Source organism: Molothrus ater, chromosome 3, assembly GCF_012460135.2.
Source record: "Molothrus ater isolate BHLD 08-10-18 breed brown headed cowbird chromosome 3, BPBGC_Mater_1.1, whole genome shotgun sequence".
NCBI classification, from domain to species: Eukaryota; Metazoa; Chordata; class Aves; order Passeriformes; family Icteridae; genus Molothrus; species Molothrus ater.
Window position 1 is genome coordinate 46,261,793 of NC_050480.2, and position 15,106 is coordinate 46,276,898.

General features: G+C 36.6%; 1 protein-coding gene across 8 annotated transcripts in view; it reads right to left on the reverse strand.

Annotated features, from left to right (window-relative positions):
- Positions 1-15,106, reverse strand: part of RGS7 (regulator of G protein signaling 7) — a 233,350-nt gene that overhangs the window by 33,962 nt on the left and 184,282 nt on the right. For all 8 annotated transcript variants that reach the window (XM_036380812.2, XM_036380813.2, XM_036380814.2 and 5 more), the window contains exons 10-14: positions 9,569-9,643; positions 8,423-8,521; positions 7,620-7,681; positions 6,074-6,184; positions 5,469-5,594 (exon numbers count right to left, since the gene is read on the reverse strand). In XM_036380812.2, the coding sequence (XP_036236705.1) occupies positions 5,469-5,594; positions 6,074-6,184; positions 7,620-7,681; positions 8,423-8,521; positions 9,569-9,643 (473 nt within the window). The remainder of the gene's footprint in view (positions 1-5,468; positions 5,595-6,073; positions 6,185-7,619; positions 7,682-8,422; positions 8,522-9,568; positions 9,644-15,106) is intronic.

Below are 15,106 nucleotides of genomic sequence, written 5' to 3' on the forward strand. Positions count from 1 at the left end.
TTCACTCTCTCAAATTTGGGCTACCTACTTTGGTTTCCTTAAGCTGCTTTAGATATTTGCATTTAAAAGCACATATCCTGCAGTGCTAACCCCTTCAAGTGCATCTTCTGGGATTGACTGATTGCTCATGTGTCTCCAAGTCAGGTAAGGAACACAAAAATGAAAGGGAAGGATGCTCTTTGTAAACACACATTTTCTGTCTCCCTGCAGACATCCTGCAGATCTAGCTCAGAGATGGCACTTCCTTTTTTGTTCCATTGTATCACTGCCAATAACTCTGGGAGTCACTGCAAACATGCCTTAGGATGCTATTTGCTTTTGCAAGCAAACTGTTTTCATATAGTAGGCTATACTCAATTCTGGGGAAATAGATGGGAGATAAATTTCAATAAATTTAAATTCTATGCTTGCAGCATAGAATGGGGAGGTTGTATAGACCAATTCTTGCAGGCAGAACACCAGTTCTTTGATAGATTAATTTAATTTTACCCTTCTAACAATAGTATTCAAAGGCTCAACTAAAAATGTGAAACTCTAAATATAGAAACCTCTCTAAAAGTGGGAAGAATTATGATTTCTGTGTTATGTCTAGGGTGCTTATTTCACAGCCAACACACATTTTAAGATTTTAATCTACTTATCTTTTAAGAAAAGATGCCTGCCCTCCTCCCACAGAGAGTTGAATTCAAATATTCAAAGTTAAGAAATGACAAAAATAAAGCTGCTCCCTCTTGCATTTTCAAAAATAACTTTTTCAAATATCCCATGGCAACCAATAGCACAGATGAAGTTGAAATGGAGTCACAAGACCTCAGCACAAGGCGTCAAATCAAAAGAGCTCCCTGTACCATTTTACAGCTCTCTACCTCATGAGCTGTGACCAGAGCAAGGGAAGTCTCCTGTGGCAAAAAGCACACAGTCTGCAACATTAACTGTGTGCAAGGGCAGGCGAGGGGAGAAGGGGAATGGCATTTTTTGGGCAATGATATACACAGCCTTGGTGCTACTTTGTGTAAAGAACTAGAACTCAGTCTGGCTGCCCTCGGATGAAACTGCATTTCCTGTTGGTGGAGGCTTGCTTTTGCCATGGAGACCTTTCTAGCAGATGCTCAGCACTATTTGAACAGAGACTTGAGCAGCTGAGTGTAAACCTCCCTGCTGTCCTCTACCCCGGCATCTGGGCTGCCACCTGCTGGGTCACAGAGCAGAGTGAGGGTGTGTAGTGCACAGTAGTAGCACATCCAGCCACATGGACTGCTAAAACACATGTTGCAAGGTATCTGGGGATTATGTCCTCCAGCTGGATTACTTTTTCAAAGCTACAGTGGCCTTATGGATAAATAGCACAGCTGCAACACAGCTTCTGTCCCATTAACTGACCTAAAGACAGGTGCAGCCAGATTCCAGAACAAGCTAATCTGTTAAATTTAGCCCAAAGGAACAACAACAAGTGAGAGGAGGGCTGCAGTGGTTCTCTCTGAAACTCACGAGGTATAGTCAGTGTGGAAACACTGGAGTGGGAATTAGGTGAACTTTGCACTCATTGCATGTGACAAAACAAGAGGCTAGACCTTTCAGCATTGTCAGAAAAAGCAAACAAAAACCTAAACAAACTCTATGAATAAAATCACATAATATTTTTTCCAGGGCCAGGAAACACTGCTCTCTGATTTCTAGAGTCCACCTTCTTGCCCACTACAACTTCAAGCTTCAAGGCATAGTAGAACTGAAGGATCTCAAGAATATGACAGAGAAACTCATTAAATCCTGCAACTAGTTTTTTCTCATCTGCTCTGCAGAAATGGCAACATTGCTGGCACTTGGCATTTAAGCTTGAGTCAGAATGAGAAATAACTCACAGGCAATTTCAGCTTTGAGGATTACATTTCGGTCAAGTTATTAGGACCCACAACAGGGCCTCATAATCACCACTGTAAAGGATAAACACCTCATAAAATGCCAGCTTGCAGGGGGATGGTTAGACAAAAATTATTGAGGGAAGACATCCAAATCTATCAAATTTCTCAGTCTCTCTCATTTTTTCTGGATAACAAGAATGCAAAGTCCCTTTTCCCCTACTAGTCATACATTACAGACCTAAGAAATGAGCATCGAGGAATGGACAAGGGGTCCAGTGGCTTTTCCTTCTGTGTATCATGAAACCTAACCTGTCACCACTCTCCCTTCACTAACTTAGGAGGTTTTTCAGTCCTAGAACTGCTTTGGAGATCACACTCACTGCACAAGGATTTGGACAGGCTTTCAGGTTGGCAGGTCTGAAATTATTTAATCTTTACAGGCTGCAATTCCTGTAAAACAACCAGTTGGGAGCAAACCTATAGTCAGCATACAAATATTATTTTTCCAAATAATTCTGCTGCACTACAGACAAAGGAAGGACAAGAAGAGGAATACAATTTCCTACAGAAATTAAAGACATTAGGTCTCTAGGTGCCATGCTGCAGTAAGTTTGATTTCATAAACTCACTCTCTTTGAAAAGTACTTTTTTTAGCACTTGGAAAACCTTGTGACTAAGCTCAATAGACCTGGATCATACTCAGACTTTAGTCTTGTGAATTTTAAACAGTGTTCACCATTTTTGTAATAGGCATTGGGAATTTCATAAATCTATTATCCAAATCATATGTTACTTTAGCTATTTGTTCTGTGTATTGAGCAGCACACAAAGCAATTCTTCCAAAAAATGTGCATGGTAACAAGAGATCACAAGTCATACCCTGCATCAGGTGAGTGCAGAATCCAACCTGCAAGCTGCAGTCACACTGTAATGAAATCACTGCACTGACAGAACTGCTTATGCAGTTTTATTCCTTTGCTATTTCTTTACAACACTCCTTCAGAGAGTGAAATACTATTAAGCCCCATTTACAGGCAAAGAAAAAAGAACAGAGATACAAAGTGAGAAAGGGAAACCTGGTTATATTCCTGATCACTGCACCATTCTTAGTATGAAATCACAGCTCAAGGTCCTTCATCCTTGCTGTCTTCCTTAGGGCAGGATCTGGATCCCAAGGCAGGGATACAGACCCTTTAGGACAGGATCTGGATCTGCCAAGAATGAGATTCTCAGATACCTTAGGCACTCTCAGTACAAGTTAATGTAACAGTAACGCTGGGACTTCTTGCTATGTAATATCATTACACTGGAATAGAAATGGTGTATCTGGTAGACTTATCATTTCATGCTTTTGGTGTTTGTTTCACAAAATGAGGTATAAGACACCTAATCTAATAAGACCCCTTCACCTATTGCTGAAGCTCCTGTCACACCTGCAGTCCCTGCTGTATCCTGTGTACTCAGATACTTGAAAGCTCAAAAGCAGGGCCCCAGCTGCCATCCAACTATAGGCTTGGCAGTGTTGTAAATTTTATCATTATTAGATTTGTAAAAGTACAAGAACCAGCAACTGATTTGAGTTGAATTTGTTGCAGTGGGAATATGTGGGTGGACAATTATTTTTCTTAAGGTGGCTGTCAAAATAATAATTAAAAAATACCACTAAAACCCCCAGATTATCATGATGGAGTTAACAGGTGAGCAATGAAAGTGGTTGCCTTCTAAGATTTATTTAGTGGTAATGCTTGAAATCATCAAGCTTTTAACTTCTGTTATTGACATCTAAAACATTTTGACAGGCATGCATAACAAGCTTTACAAATTCATGTTTTCTAACCCAGATTTACTATGTGAACCTAATGGACTGATTTCCCTACAGCTTAGGCATTTGCAAACATAATTCTGAGTTTCTGAGACATTTTCCCTTCAGTTAATTATCACAGAAAGCACCTTCTCAGAGCAAATTTATGCCCTGCCTGGCCTTTAAGATCATATTCACTGTTTCTCAGATATTATATTTAATAATGCCAATTTAAGAATTTAGAGGAAGAGACAGAAGAGTAGATGGCATGTCAAGGAATCATCTCTGAAGAAATTTCTTGAGGGAATTTTTCTAGATCAGTTACTTGCAGTTTGCCTGTATTTAGTGTTGTAAATAGGATTAGACAAAAGAGTTAGGGATTATGTGGGTAACAGTCTAGTTGGCAGAGAGACAAATTAATCACAGGAAAGCACCACAAACTGCAGCACACACTGGGCTCAATAGGTTCATGTTTGAACAGCTGCTCTGCGTAACAAATTACCAGGATGCTCTTTAAACAATAATTTAAAAAGAAAAAAATTACCTTTCCTTTTCTATGTCTTATTCTGATTTTTAAACATTCATTTTACCAACTGGTGTTTTTAATAAGAAAAATCTGTATTTGTGACAAATAAAGTCATCAACATACACATACAGGTCAGGCTATATTTGTGATGCAAAATTAATGTTTGAATATGAATATGGTCAGCAACTTAGAGGACTCCAACTCATTATTCTGCTGACAAATTTAAATTAACAACAAGGAGATCTGTGCAATTACCCGGCATTTATAAATCAACATCATAAATATTAAATGCCTCTTGTAGGATGCTACAAAAGCATAATTTTAGTATGAATGGCTATGCTGCACCACTTTAGAGTAAGAATTGGCATAGGAAAAAAGTAGGTTAGGATTATTCTGAGTTCTAGAATGTAAATGCAAATATGATTTTATACTACTTATTGGTGAATGGAAAGTGATACAGATGACATCTGACAAGAAGGTGGAATTAAGATAAAAACATGTTGCCTATATTTTTGTACTATGCTCAGCCTAATTTTTCTGTCTATAGAAAGGCTGTTAATAATCTCTCTGAAATAAATCTTACTGAAATATGACTTTCTTAGAACAGGAAAAACAAAACATGCTATTAATCAATTGATGGACTGCCATTTTTAAAATCAAGACATTTTTTCCCCTCGCTTAAAATTAATTCTGTAAGCACACTGTTAAAAAAATACCATCTATGCTGCATACACTGAGAACACTTTCCATTTTACAGCTAGTGAGGAATTTGAGAGCTAGATGTCACCCTGCTTCAGCTGTGTCAAATGCACAAGTACTAGAATATTGGTGGAGACATTCAAAATGATCCCCAGAAACCAATCAACATGATAAAAGTCAATGAATTTTACTTTTAGATCCTTTATTTATTTTTAATCTTTCTTATTTTCTTTTTACTTTTCTCATAATATTTGACTAAATAAATTATATTGAACAGGCTTTGAATGAATCCATTTTATACGTGTTTAAAAGACAAGCTTAGAGAAAAGTTCTTATATGATTAGTTTGACCAAAAGTTGAATATGAATAGAAAAATATGCTTCATGTGAGTCTCTGTTAACTATATGAATATTTCCTTCAGCCTGTACATGAAAGTGAGTAGCAATCTGGATGAATTAATTCTGAAAGGTGAGGAAAATTTTTGAAGGGGTCAAAAAATGAAAAGTATCAGGAAAAGACAACAACAAAGCAAAAATCCAATATAACTTACAAGCTATTAAAAAAGAAAGTAACTCCCATTTACCTTAAATTTTCTGAACTGAATTCTGACTCCAAGAATTTTAGAAACTGCTCTCTTCCCACAGGGTCTTTCAAAGCTTCATCCATGCCAAATCCCCATCGTTTCACCCTCTGCTGTCCTGGCTCTTTGCTACAGAATTAAAAACAACAGAACCCGAAGTGACCAAAACTTCAGTATTCTAACAATGTATTCATAATTTAGACCAAGTCATAAAGTTCCATGGTTTTCTCACTTTTTAGAGTGCTCACATCTGTGCAATGTTCAGCAATGAGCAAACAGACTGTTAATACTTACTTAGGATGAAGGTAATACACAGAAAAATAAAGATTTCCAACTAGGAATGTTATCAGATTTTAAAAGCCATCTTTTTTTTTTTTTTCCACCAGAGTAGAAGCTTGGAAACTGGTTACTGTAACATTTCACACAGATTTATTAATATATAGCACTCCCCATCTTACAAATCTGTAAAACTGGAAAGACCAAAAGCGTACTGCATTGCCCTTCTAAGGCCTCAGTATTCTCTTGCAGTACCTCTGTCTGAAATCTTCACATTTCCAGAAAAGCATGTTATACTCCCTTACTTCCAAAGAAGAAATAAAATTGTATACCTTGCCTCCAGTTCCCAGAAAGTGGTGTCATCTGATATCCAAGGGTTTGAAGGATCAGGGGGCACAAGAAAAGGATCATATTCCAAATACTGCTCTGTATAAGCTAATAGACTAGGAAAACAAAAGCATCAAACATTGTCGTGTCAGGAGGAGAAGAAACCTGATGGGGTTACCCCAGCTAACAAGTTACCTTGCATCCACCAAGCCATAGTAACTGTGTGTGCACACACTCAGAAGGCAGCCAAAAGCTCAGGGTGAAATAGGTTTGCTCAGGCTGTTTGACAGTGGACCATTGAAGAAGGAGGGGTGTCTCAGGTCTACCCAGAGCAGAAATAAAAAAAGCTTCCCTAATACTTCCACATAGCTTCATTTAAGGTTCCTTTAGGCACTAATAAATTAAATCATACAATCTCCTCCATGTACATTTGTTTTCATAAAGGAACATGTTTTATATCCCTGTGGTTTTAATCAACAGTTTCCTTAAAATCTGTTCTAAAACACTGCATGTTACACAGTTATATTTATTTGCCCTGCAGCTGCTAATACTCTTTTTATTTTCTCTTAAATATATTTTTTATTACTTCCTAATCAAAGGGCATTATTCCCAGATTTATTTTTTCAAAAATAAATCAATTTTTTTTCACAATTTTTTTTAATATTCAGGAATTGGTCTGACTCGGTCGCACACACTAAAATTTTTTCCTGTATTCTGGTAATTTACATCTCCCATTGTCCTTATGTATGCTTGCTGTTTCCTTTGGACTCATAATTCTTGTAAAATTATTGACAAGTGAGGACAACTATTCTTTCTTTTCAATTCCTATTATATTTAGTATACTTTTTTTTTACTGTTCAGCAAACAAAAAAATCTTTGCCTGCTCTCTTTATAAATATTTATTTGGATTTGCATATGTATACACACATACACATAAATTAGTAGACATATATGCAGAAATGCTTATGAGAAAATGAACAGCAATTTGTATTTGGCCTTATTTCCTTTACTAAGTCCCATGCAGCTCAATTTTCTGCAATGTTGGGCTTTTTTTTTTTTGCTTTCTAGCCACTTCCTGACAAACTTAGGTCTTATTTGCAGATAGATGCCTACTAGTGTTACATCTCTGACCCAAACTGAGCCCAAACCCACTTTGTTCAAGCACTGACTGAGCTCCACACCAGCCGATTCCCTGGCTCCATCAGTGATTGCCCTTTTGAAATATCAAAACAACAACCCCAGACCTATTCCCATTTAGCCTCCCTGCCAATGAAAGGTGAAACTTATAATCACTTGGTCAGAGGCTCTTTCAGTGACTCAGGTTTATCAGAAATGTATCATGGAATATCTGGAATAGTTTTATCACTAAAAGAATTTCATACTTCTCCACTTAAAGTAAACTCTCATCAGTTATTTCTATGACATCTGAGCTCTCATGTCTCTCTTGAGCTATTTGCAGTGAATAGCTCTTTGAAACTATTTCACACTGACATTTTTCCCAATAGTTACCAGTCTAATTGAAAAAAATAGAAAATGTGACAATATACATACCTCTCTGCAACTTTTGACATTTTTAATCTATGTCTGTCTAATTGCATTTGCCAGTGCTTAATCTGCAAGAAAGGAAGGAAAAGAGTTTTATGAGTAATTTATTGCTTGACTCTATCTCTCTAACTTTTTTTATTAGGGCTGTAATTGAACATTAATTTATCCTAGGGCACAGAAGAGAAATATATCTGAATTAAAACAACATTTCACCAGTGTAGCTCTAAAATAAATGGAAGTTTCCATTAAAGAGAAAAGCTCATACAGAGAAAAAAAATGTGCCCAATATAACATTTTCCCTAAAGGTTCATCAACAGAAATCCAGTTAGCCTTTTTTTAGATTTTTGAGGAGAACTAATACTTCTTCAGACATTTAACTTCTCCAGACTCTAACATCTCAGGAAAAATTAACAAAGTTTTAACAGTAGATAAGTGTGTGAACCTATACATGCATGTATGGAGTGGTAAGTATACCCTCAAGCCTCAAATCAGCATTGAAAGAAGAGCGAGCTCTCTACAGCTAAAGGGGCTAATGGGCTTAGCTATACAACGTACCCACTCACTGGCCTACTTCCTACTGCCTTTAGGTGTTTAATACATGATACAAAAAATTCAGGTGTTGTCTCATTAGTTTTGATGAAGTTACATGCCTAAATCCATATACCTTGAGACAAGGAAAAGGTTTATTAAATGTTTGCAACAGCTGTTTTGAATAAATTCCCAGTTACAATAATTTTTGAGTTTATACCTAAAAAGTTATCACTGAAAAAGTTCTTTTAAAAGTAAATTTTTGTAGTTATGTTCCAAACCTCTTGGTGTAGTTCATCTTCTGTGGGTGGCTTAGTCTCTGGCACTGGCGTGTGCGTAGGGCTGTGACTTCGAATGTCATTTTGTAAGCCATAGACAGACTGTGCAAAAAAACATGGAACAATGATGGTTGCTTTCAGACAATGCTTTCTACACATACCCATACTACACTGTGCTCAAGAAGTTAGCCAAGATCATCTTTACCTAAAGAAACGTCAATAACCCACGCACTCAGAAAAAATCATGCTTCTGCACTAGAGTGTAAAATAAAGACTCCCAAACTCCTACAATTCCATAAAGCCACAACCAAGAATCTACTTTTATTAGGTCTCTATATATGCATCATACTAAACATGGGGAATGTCACTGAGAGATGCTATTACAGTAAGTAATGGCATATATAAGGAGATGACCTCCTGAGAGGTACACTAACTCACAGATTATTTGGATTACTTCCAAAATTGCAATTACTATCTGGTAAATTACACCAATCTGGACTTTTCACTACCATAAAGAAGCCAAGCTAAAACTTTCTCTAAGTCCACTTTCTTTTTTAAAACTTACCTTCCCATGGGTCAACATGCAAATGCACCTCAAAGGAATTACTTTAAAGTGGGAGTCAATCTATACGGTTATGGTGCAAAGGATTTAAAAGTGTTGAGCCAATCCATCTGTACATCCCTAGAGAAGTTACACTCTAATTACAACCTAATTTAGATAGAGCTAATTTCTTCCATCATTTCCAGTCATCCATTTTGGGCATAATTGTAATATAGAGACACCCTTTTCATGAAGACCAGGACAAGAACTGCTGTTATAGTTTGTACTGAATTTTTAACTTTTTTTTCCTTAATTACTTACAGAAACATTTTAATGTGCTTTATTCAATCTACTGAATAACATGAATAAAGTATGCAAAAATGAATTTTATCCTCAAAATCTTTTTGTATTTCTCCAAAATCTTATGTGATAGCATTCACTTAGCATTAGCAAATTTGTTAATACTAATTCAACTAAGAGCTTGTGAAATATTAACATACATTTCATGCATTTGCTCCTTGCAGCTATAAGAAAAAAGTGCTTTAAGAAATTATGGAAATTCATTCTATAAATTTCCTCCACCTCCTGCTTTTGATATAATAACTTACCTTTCTTGTTTTATGTGGATTTCTCATTCTTGAAGATTTTTTTATATCCACTTCAGTAGTGTTTACACAGCCAGGCTATTAAAAGAAAGAGAAAGGAAAGCAAAAGGCTAAATCTATGATGGAACTTTTCTGAGCTACTCCTCTTCAGAGTGCAAGACTGAAAAATAAATTCCCCACCATGAAATTGAAATAAAATAAATTGCCAAGACAGTGGAAACCAGTCAGTTTCTGCTTTGGTTTTGCCAAGGAAGCCATTCATTACATTGTAGCTATCCCTCTAGAGGAGCATGGTTTGACTTAATGAGACAAAATAAACAGAACTGTGAAGTATTCACCTCAGCTGTGAACCTCAGGTTCGCTTCAGGAGCCTTTGGTTTTGGGTCAATTTTTAAAGAGGATTATGTTTTAAAATGAAATGGAAAAAAAAAGGTTTTGTTTCTACAGAAAAGAAAGAGAAAAAACCAAACCAAACCAAACCAACAAAAAAGGCTTCTGCAGCCTAACCAGAAGACTGACAGCCTAAATAAAATTACTCTCAACACATCAGATTTGGGTTTCAGTGGTTCATTCTCACAACTCTGTGGCCTCCCAAAGCACACAAATACTCTAGTTTCTCCTAATTCATCTTCTTTTGACACTTCCCTCTAAATACAAAATCTATTTGTAAATCTGTTTTTTACCCATTGCTGGAAACAAAGAAAAAAAAAGTGTTTTGCTCTCAGGTGAGTCTTATCTATTGATTTTGGAGGGATTACATTTGACACTGAGTGGAAACTGCAAAATCTGTTCTCTAGTGGGAACAGACTTCTACTGAAAGTAGGTTGGGGTATTTTTAATGGAAGTAGCTAGATATTGAATTTACTTGCCCAACAGCCAAGCTGGACTTATTATTGCTCTAATGATACAACCTCTGTCTTCTTATCAGAATGGACAATGCTTGATGTGACTCTAAATTTAATAAGACAAAATTTAGGCTTGTATAGGCTAAGAATATCTTATATAGCTAAGAAAAAATAGCTGTCATTAAAGACAGCAATGTTACTTTGCCTCTGAAGAATTTTCTAAACAACAGACTGATTTTTTTTCATCCAGTACGTTTTTTTAAAAAATTAATAAATAAATAAGTTTCTATTTTAAAGTAATAAATTAGTGTGCATTTCATCATATAACATTTGAAGTAGAAACAGCTTCTCATTGCTAATGATAAAAATAGACAATATTCTTAAGACTGCACCTGACACACTAGAATTGGGACAGTAACTTTTGTGCTTCTGAACAAAAATGGGAAGTTTTGAACCCAGAAATAACTTGCAAATCTCAAAGAAAAAGACAGGTTGAAAAATACAAAGTTCTGCATGATGGCCAATTTAAAAGCAGAAAGCAATTTCCCAGGGCAGTATATTGAGATATAAAGTTTAAAAAAACCAAGTGCATCTACTTTAAGATTACAGCAGCAGCTGGCAGTGAAGAAAGCAGGGGCTTTAACAACATCTACAGCCTTTGAATGTAACAATTTGAATAGCAGGCACACTTACATAAGGCACAAACTGTTATTTGTTCAGTTTTCAGTTATGGTTTTTATGCTTCTAAGCATGCTTTGAAGTTATACTTTTAAGTATGTCCTAAAAATGGAGAGGGGGGGAAAAAAAGGGATAAACCTCATCTGAAGCTTCTTATTTTTAAAAATTTTGAGCCCGCCAGAAATAAATTGGTATGGACAGATCTTGCAACTTGCCTGGGTAACTTCCATGCCAGAATTGTACAGATTGATGCAAGGGGGACAAAAACTTCTGGGAGACTTTTAGAAACGAAACAAAGGCAACAATTTTGCTGGTTGCAAAGAGGCCTGACCCAGTAGTGACCTCCTACAGCACTCAGTGGATTCTTATTGACACCTGGCTGCTTCAAACCCCTCAGTCTGAAGTGAAGTTGCACAGGCAGGGAGAGGCTGTGGGAGGAGAATCTGGACCAAGGTGGGACTGATGAGAAGCTGGCAGGAGAGCAGCCCCAGGAAGGCAGAGGCAAGGAAGTATCAGGAAGCTTCAGGGCAGAAGGGGAGGTGGCTAAAGGGTGTATCAACTACTCTGACAACCTGGGGTAACAATAGGAGCTCAAGACATGCATCACTACCTCTATACAAGAGCATTCTCATAATTTTATTTAAATTATATTATCAGAAGTACCTAATGTATTTTGGGACACAATTTAAGTTTTCTTCTTAGCTGAAGTATATTTATTAAATTATACTTGATATGAGATGGGTTTTATTGTTTTTCTGATGCTGCCAAATTTCATCTGTAAATATTTAGGAATAAATATCAAACATCTTTTCAATTAAAATAAACACCAAAAGTTGCATTATGTGAACATTTTGCTAAAATAACTCAGCCTTTGTGGGAAAACCTTTGCTGGACAACATTTAATTTTATTTGTATGCCCTCATTAACATAATAAGTATCTGTTTGAATACAATTATATCCAGCTGTGTTTTCTTTTTGTGTTGTTTTTTTAACTGTACTACCATAGTTCAAATAGTGAGATGCCTGTCAGAGTGCTCTGCTGCAAGAATTTAGTGTGTGGTATATAATTTGCATACTAATACTGTAAATAGTTTTCAAACGGATTTCCTGGAGGACTTGAGAAATCTTCTATATGTGTAAATAGAGTGCTTATTTCTTTCAGGAATAATGTTCTTTGTGAAAACAATTTTCCCCCAACACACACAGAGGAAAGCCTTGTGACCTTCTTGAAATTATCATAGAGCAAGATCATAATCAGGGTAGAATCTGGTCCTCATCAATTTTTAAATATCTGGGTGAAAATCTGTCATACATTCACTAAGTTTTTTTCATCCATCTATTAGCATGTACTTATCTCAAAGTACAAATGCCCTCGTATTAATCAAAGGACAAGTCAGTCCAGTCGTGATAAATTCACTGTTGATATACATGGATACAGATAAATAATACAAAAAACCCCAAATATAGAGAAATTTCAACCCCTACTTCAATTATTGCATAACAAGGTTAGTACGAATCCCAGGCAGCAGCACTTTCTACTGATGCTGTCTAGGAGGATGAACACCAGGCTTCTGCTAAGAAACACCAAAGAAGAAAGAAGCCTTGTCTGTAAGCAGAGGAGGAACCAGAACATACATGCCTTGATCTGGCTATCACCAGCATTTGAAGCAACCATCTGAGAGGATGAGTTAAAAAAAAAATCTACTTGATATAAATGTTCTATCCCTGATAACTGTGGCAACGGTGAATATATTATTTAAGCCCTTCTAATAGTGCTAAAGTGTATTAATTTTAGGAAACCTGTAACAACTCTTTGGAAGAATTAATTATTTACAGAATATGGCGTGCCTGAGCCATGGTACATTTCCATTCAAGCAGATGCAGGGTATGGAGTATTTATAGTCTGCTTGCTGTACAAAGTTGCACACTCCAAGTACCCTTTTTATTGCCTGGCCATATAGCCCAAATCAACAGCTGTTAATGCCTTTTTTGTATAAAACCTCTTTGCTATGATGTAATTCTAGAAAGTGCAGAATGCTCAATAGAGAGTAAATTAATATTTATAATTAGGTCAGCTGAAGTTTTGATGTCTTTTTCATCTTTCACAAAGAAGACAGCAATTTAACTGTGAATCTACTTAAGCCAAAATAACCAGAAGTTTTCATGTATCTGAGACAAATATACCCCTGTATGTGGGAGGGAATAAGCTCATGCATTCTGATAGGCTGGGGACTGTCTGTCTGGATTGCTGCTCTGTAGGAAATGATCTGAAGGAGAAGCTGAACATGAGTCAGCAGTATCTCTTTGCAGCAATGCAGACAAACTACATCCCCAGCTGCACGACCAACAGCTTAGCCAGCAGGCAAAGTGCGTATTTCTTTCTACTCAGCATCAAAACGAAACTTCTGGGACACCAAGACTACTTTTAAGCCCCACAAACAACACAAGAAATATATTTTAAATGGTAAAATCCAGTGGAGGAACAGACTTTTTTTATGCTTGCAAAAGGGAAGAGCTAACTGCTGCCTTTTGTGCCTACAGGGGGGCTTAGAGAGATAGACCTTTTCCAAAGGTGCACTCTGGAAGGACAGGAGGCAGTAATCTGAAATTGCAGTAAAGGAATTTCCAGTCAGCTATAAAGAAATATACTTCACAACAAAATTAAGAGAGGCTGTGGAATGTCCATCCTTAGTGATTTTCAAAGCTTGTTTAACCCAAGTGCCTGGACAATCTTATTCACCTTAGAAGTCAGCACTGGTTTGACCAGGAAGTTGAACTAGAAGACCTCCAGAGGTCCCTCTCTGCCTACGCTTCTGTGATACAGCCTACTCCTCACAAAATGAAGGGAGTGAAATTCAAAGAATCCACTTTACAGAACACTCCAATCAAGTATTCACATTCGTGTGAAACTCATCTCTCTGCCTTCCGCATCCCACAACAGCAGAGTGGAAACAAGACTGGTATTTGCTTCCTTGCTGCTGCCCCTGTCCTGCAGCAGCCTGTGCTGCACTCCCAGCCCATACAAATAAACCTCAGGTTGATTTAAGGAAATGTAATTTCTCTTTAGCTAAAAATACATAGGTGCTACTTAAAATAATTACCTCATTTCAATATGCACACCCATAAATTCAGAGTTCATTAAAGCAGTAAATATTTAGGTAGATTGATTCACATACCTTAGGCACTTTCATTGCATTTCAGTGTCAGTACACTGTGAAATAGATATTTTTATTTGTTTTGCAGGCATAGGCTAACTTGTCAACTGTAATTGCAAAATACTAAGTTTTAAGATCTTCAGGCTTCAGAATTTAAAAGCCTTTAAATTTAAATTATGGACCTGGGTACAAACATGACAGATTGTCTCTCTCACTGGAAAAGATTAAAGTCAGACACACAAACATAAAGGAAAAGCAGAGATTTAAATCTTTCTTTTACATTATGTGAAATAGAAGATTATCACAAAGGAGTAAGCTTAAAATTTGAAATTTTCTGTGTCTCAAATGTTAGAGTTGGATTCTGCAACAATCTATTCTGCTATTTCTGTCATTGGTGCTATTCCTGTCATTTTTCTGGGAGTCTTCTAACCCTCAACAGTAACTATTCATATCACTTTCTAAAGTAGAGAAAAGAGGCTAATTAGGCAGTGAGTGATAAGCAGAAGAGCAGAGTTCATTTTTATTTGTAGGCTTTCGATTCCAGTTTACTTGTGCAGCTATCTGAACAGTGCATAGTTAAAAATCAAGGGGAGAAGGTTATATAAAAGAAATGGAAGATTACAAAATAAAGAAATGAGGGGGAAAAATATCAGTGGCATTCAGCTGGAAAAATCGAGAGTTACTAGCTGGAAAAATACCCAGTTTGACTCTGGTAATGTGGGGAAGTCTGTTTTTCTCATACATAATCTAGCATCAAAGGAGACATTAAAATCCTATATTGAGTAAGTTGTCAGCCATGGCTAAAACTGAGGCTCTCATAAAGAAAAACACAGGCTACATTCTCCTGCACTGCACCAATTCTT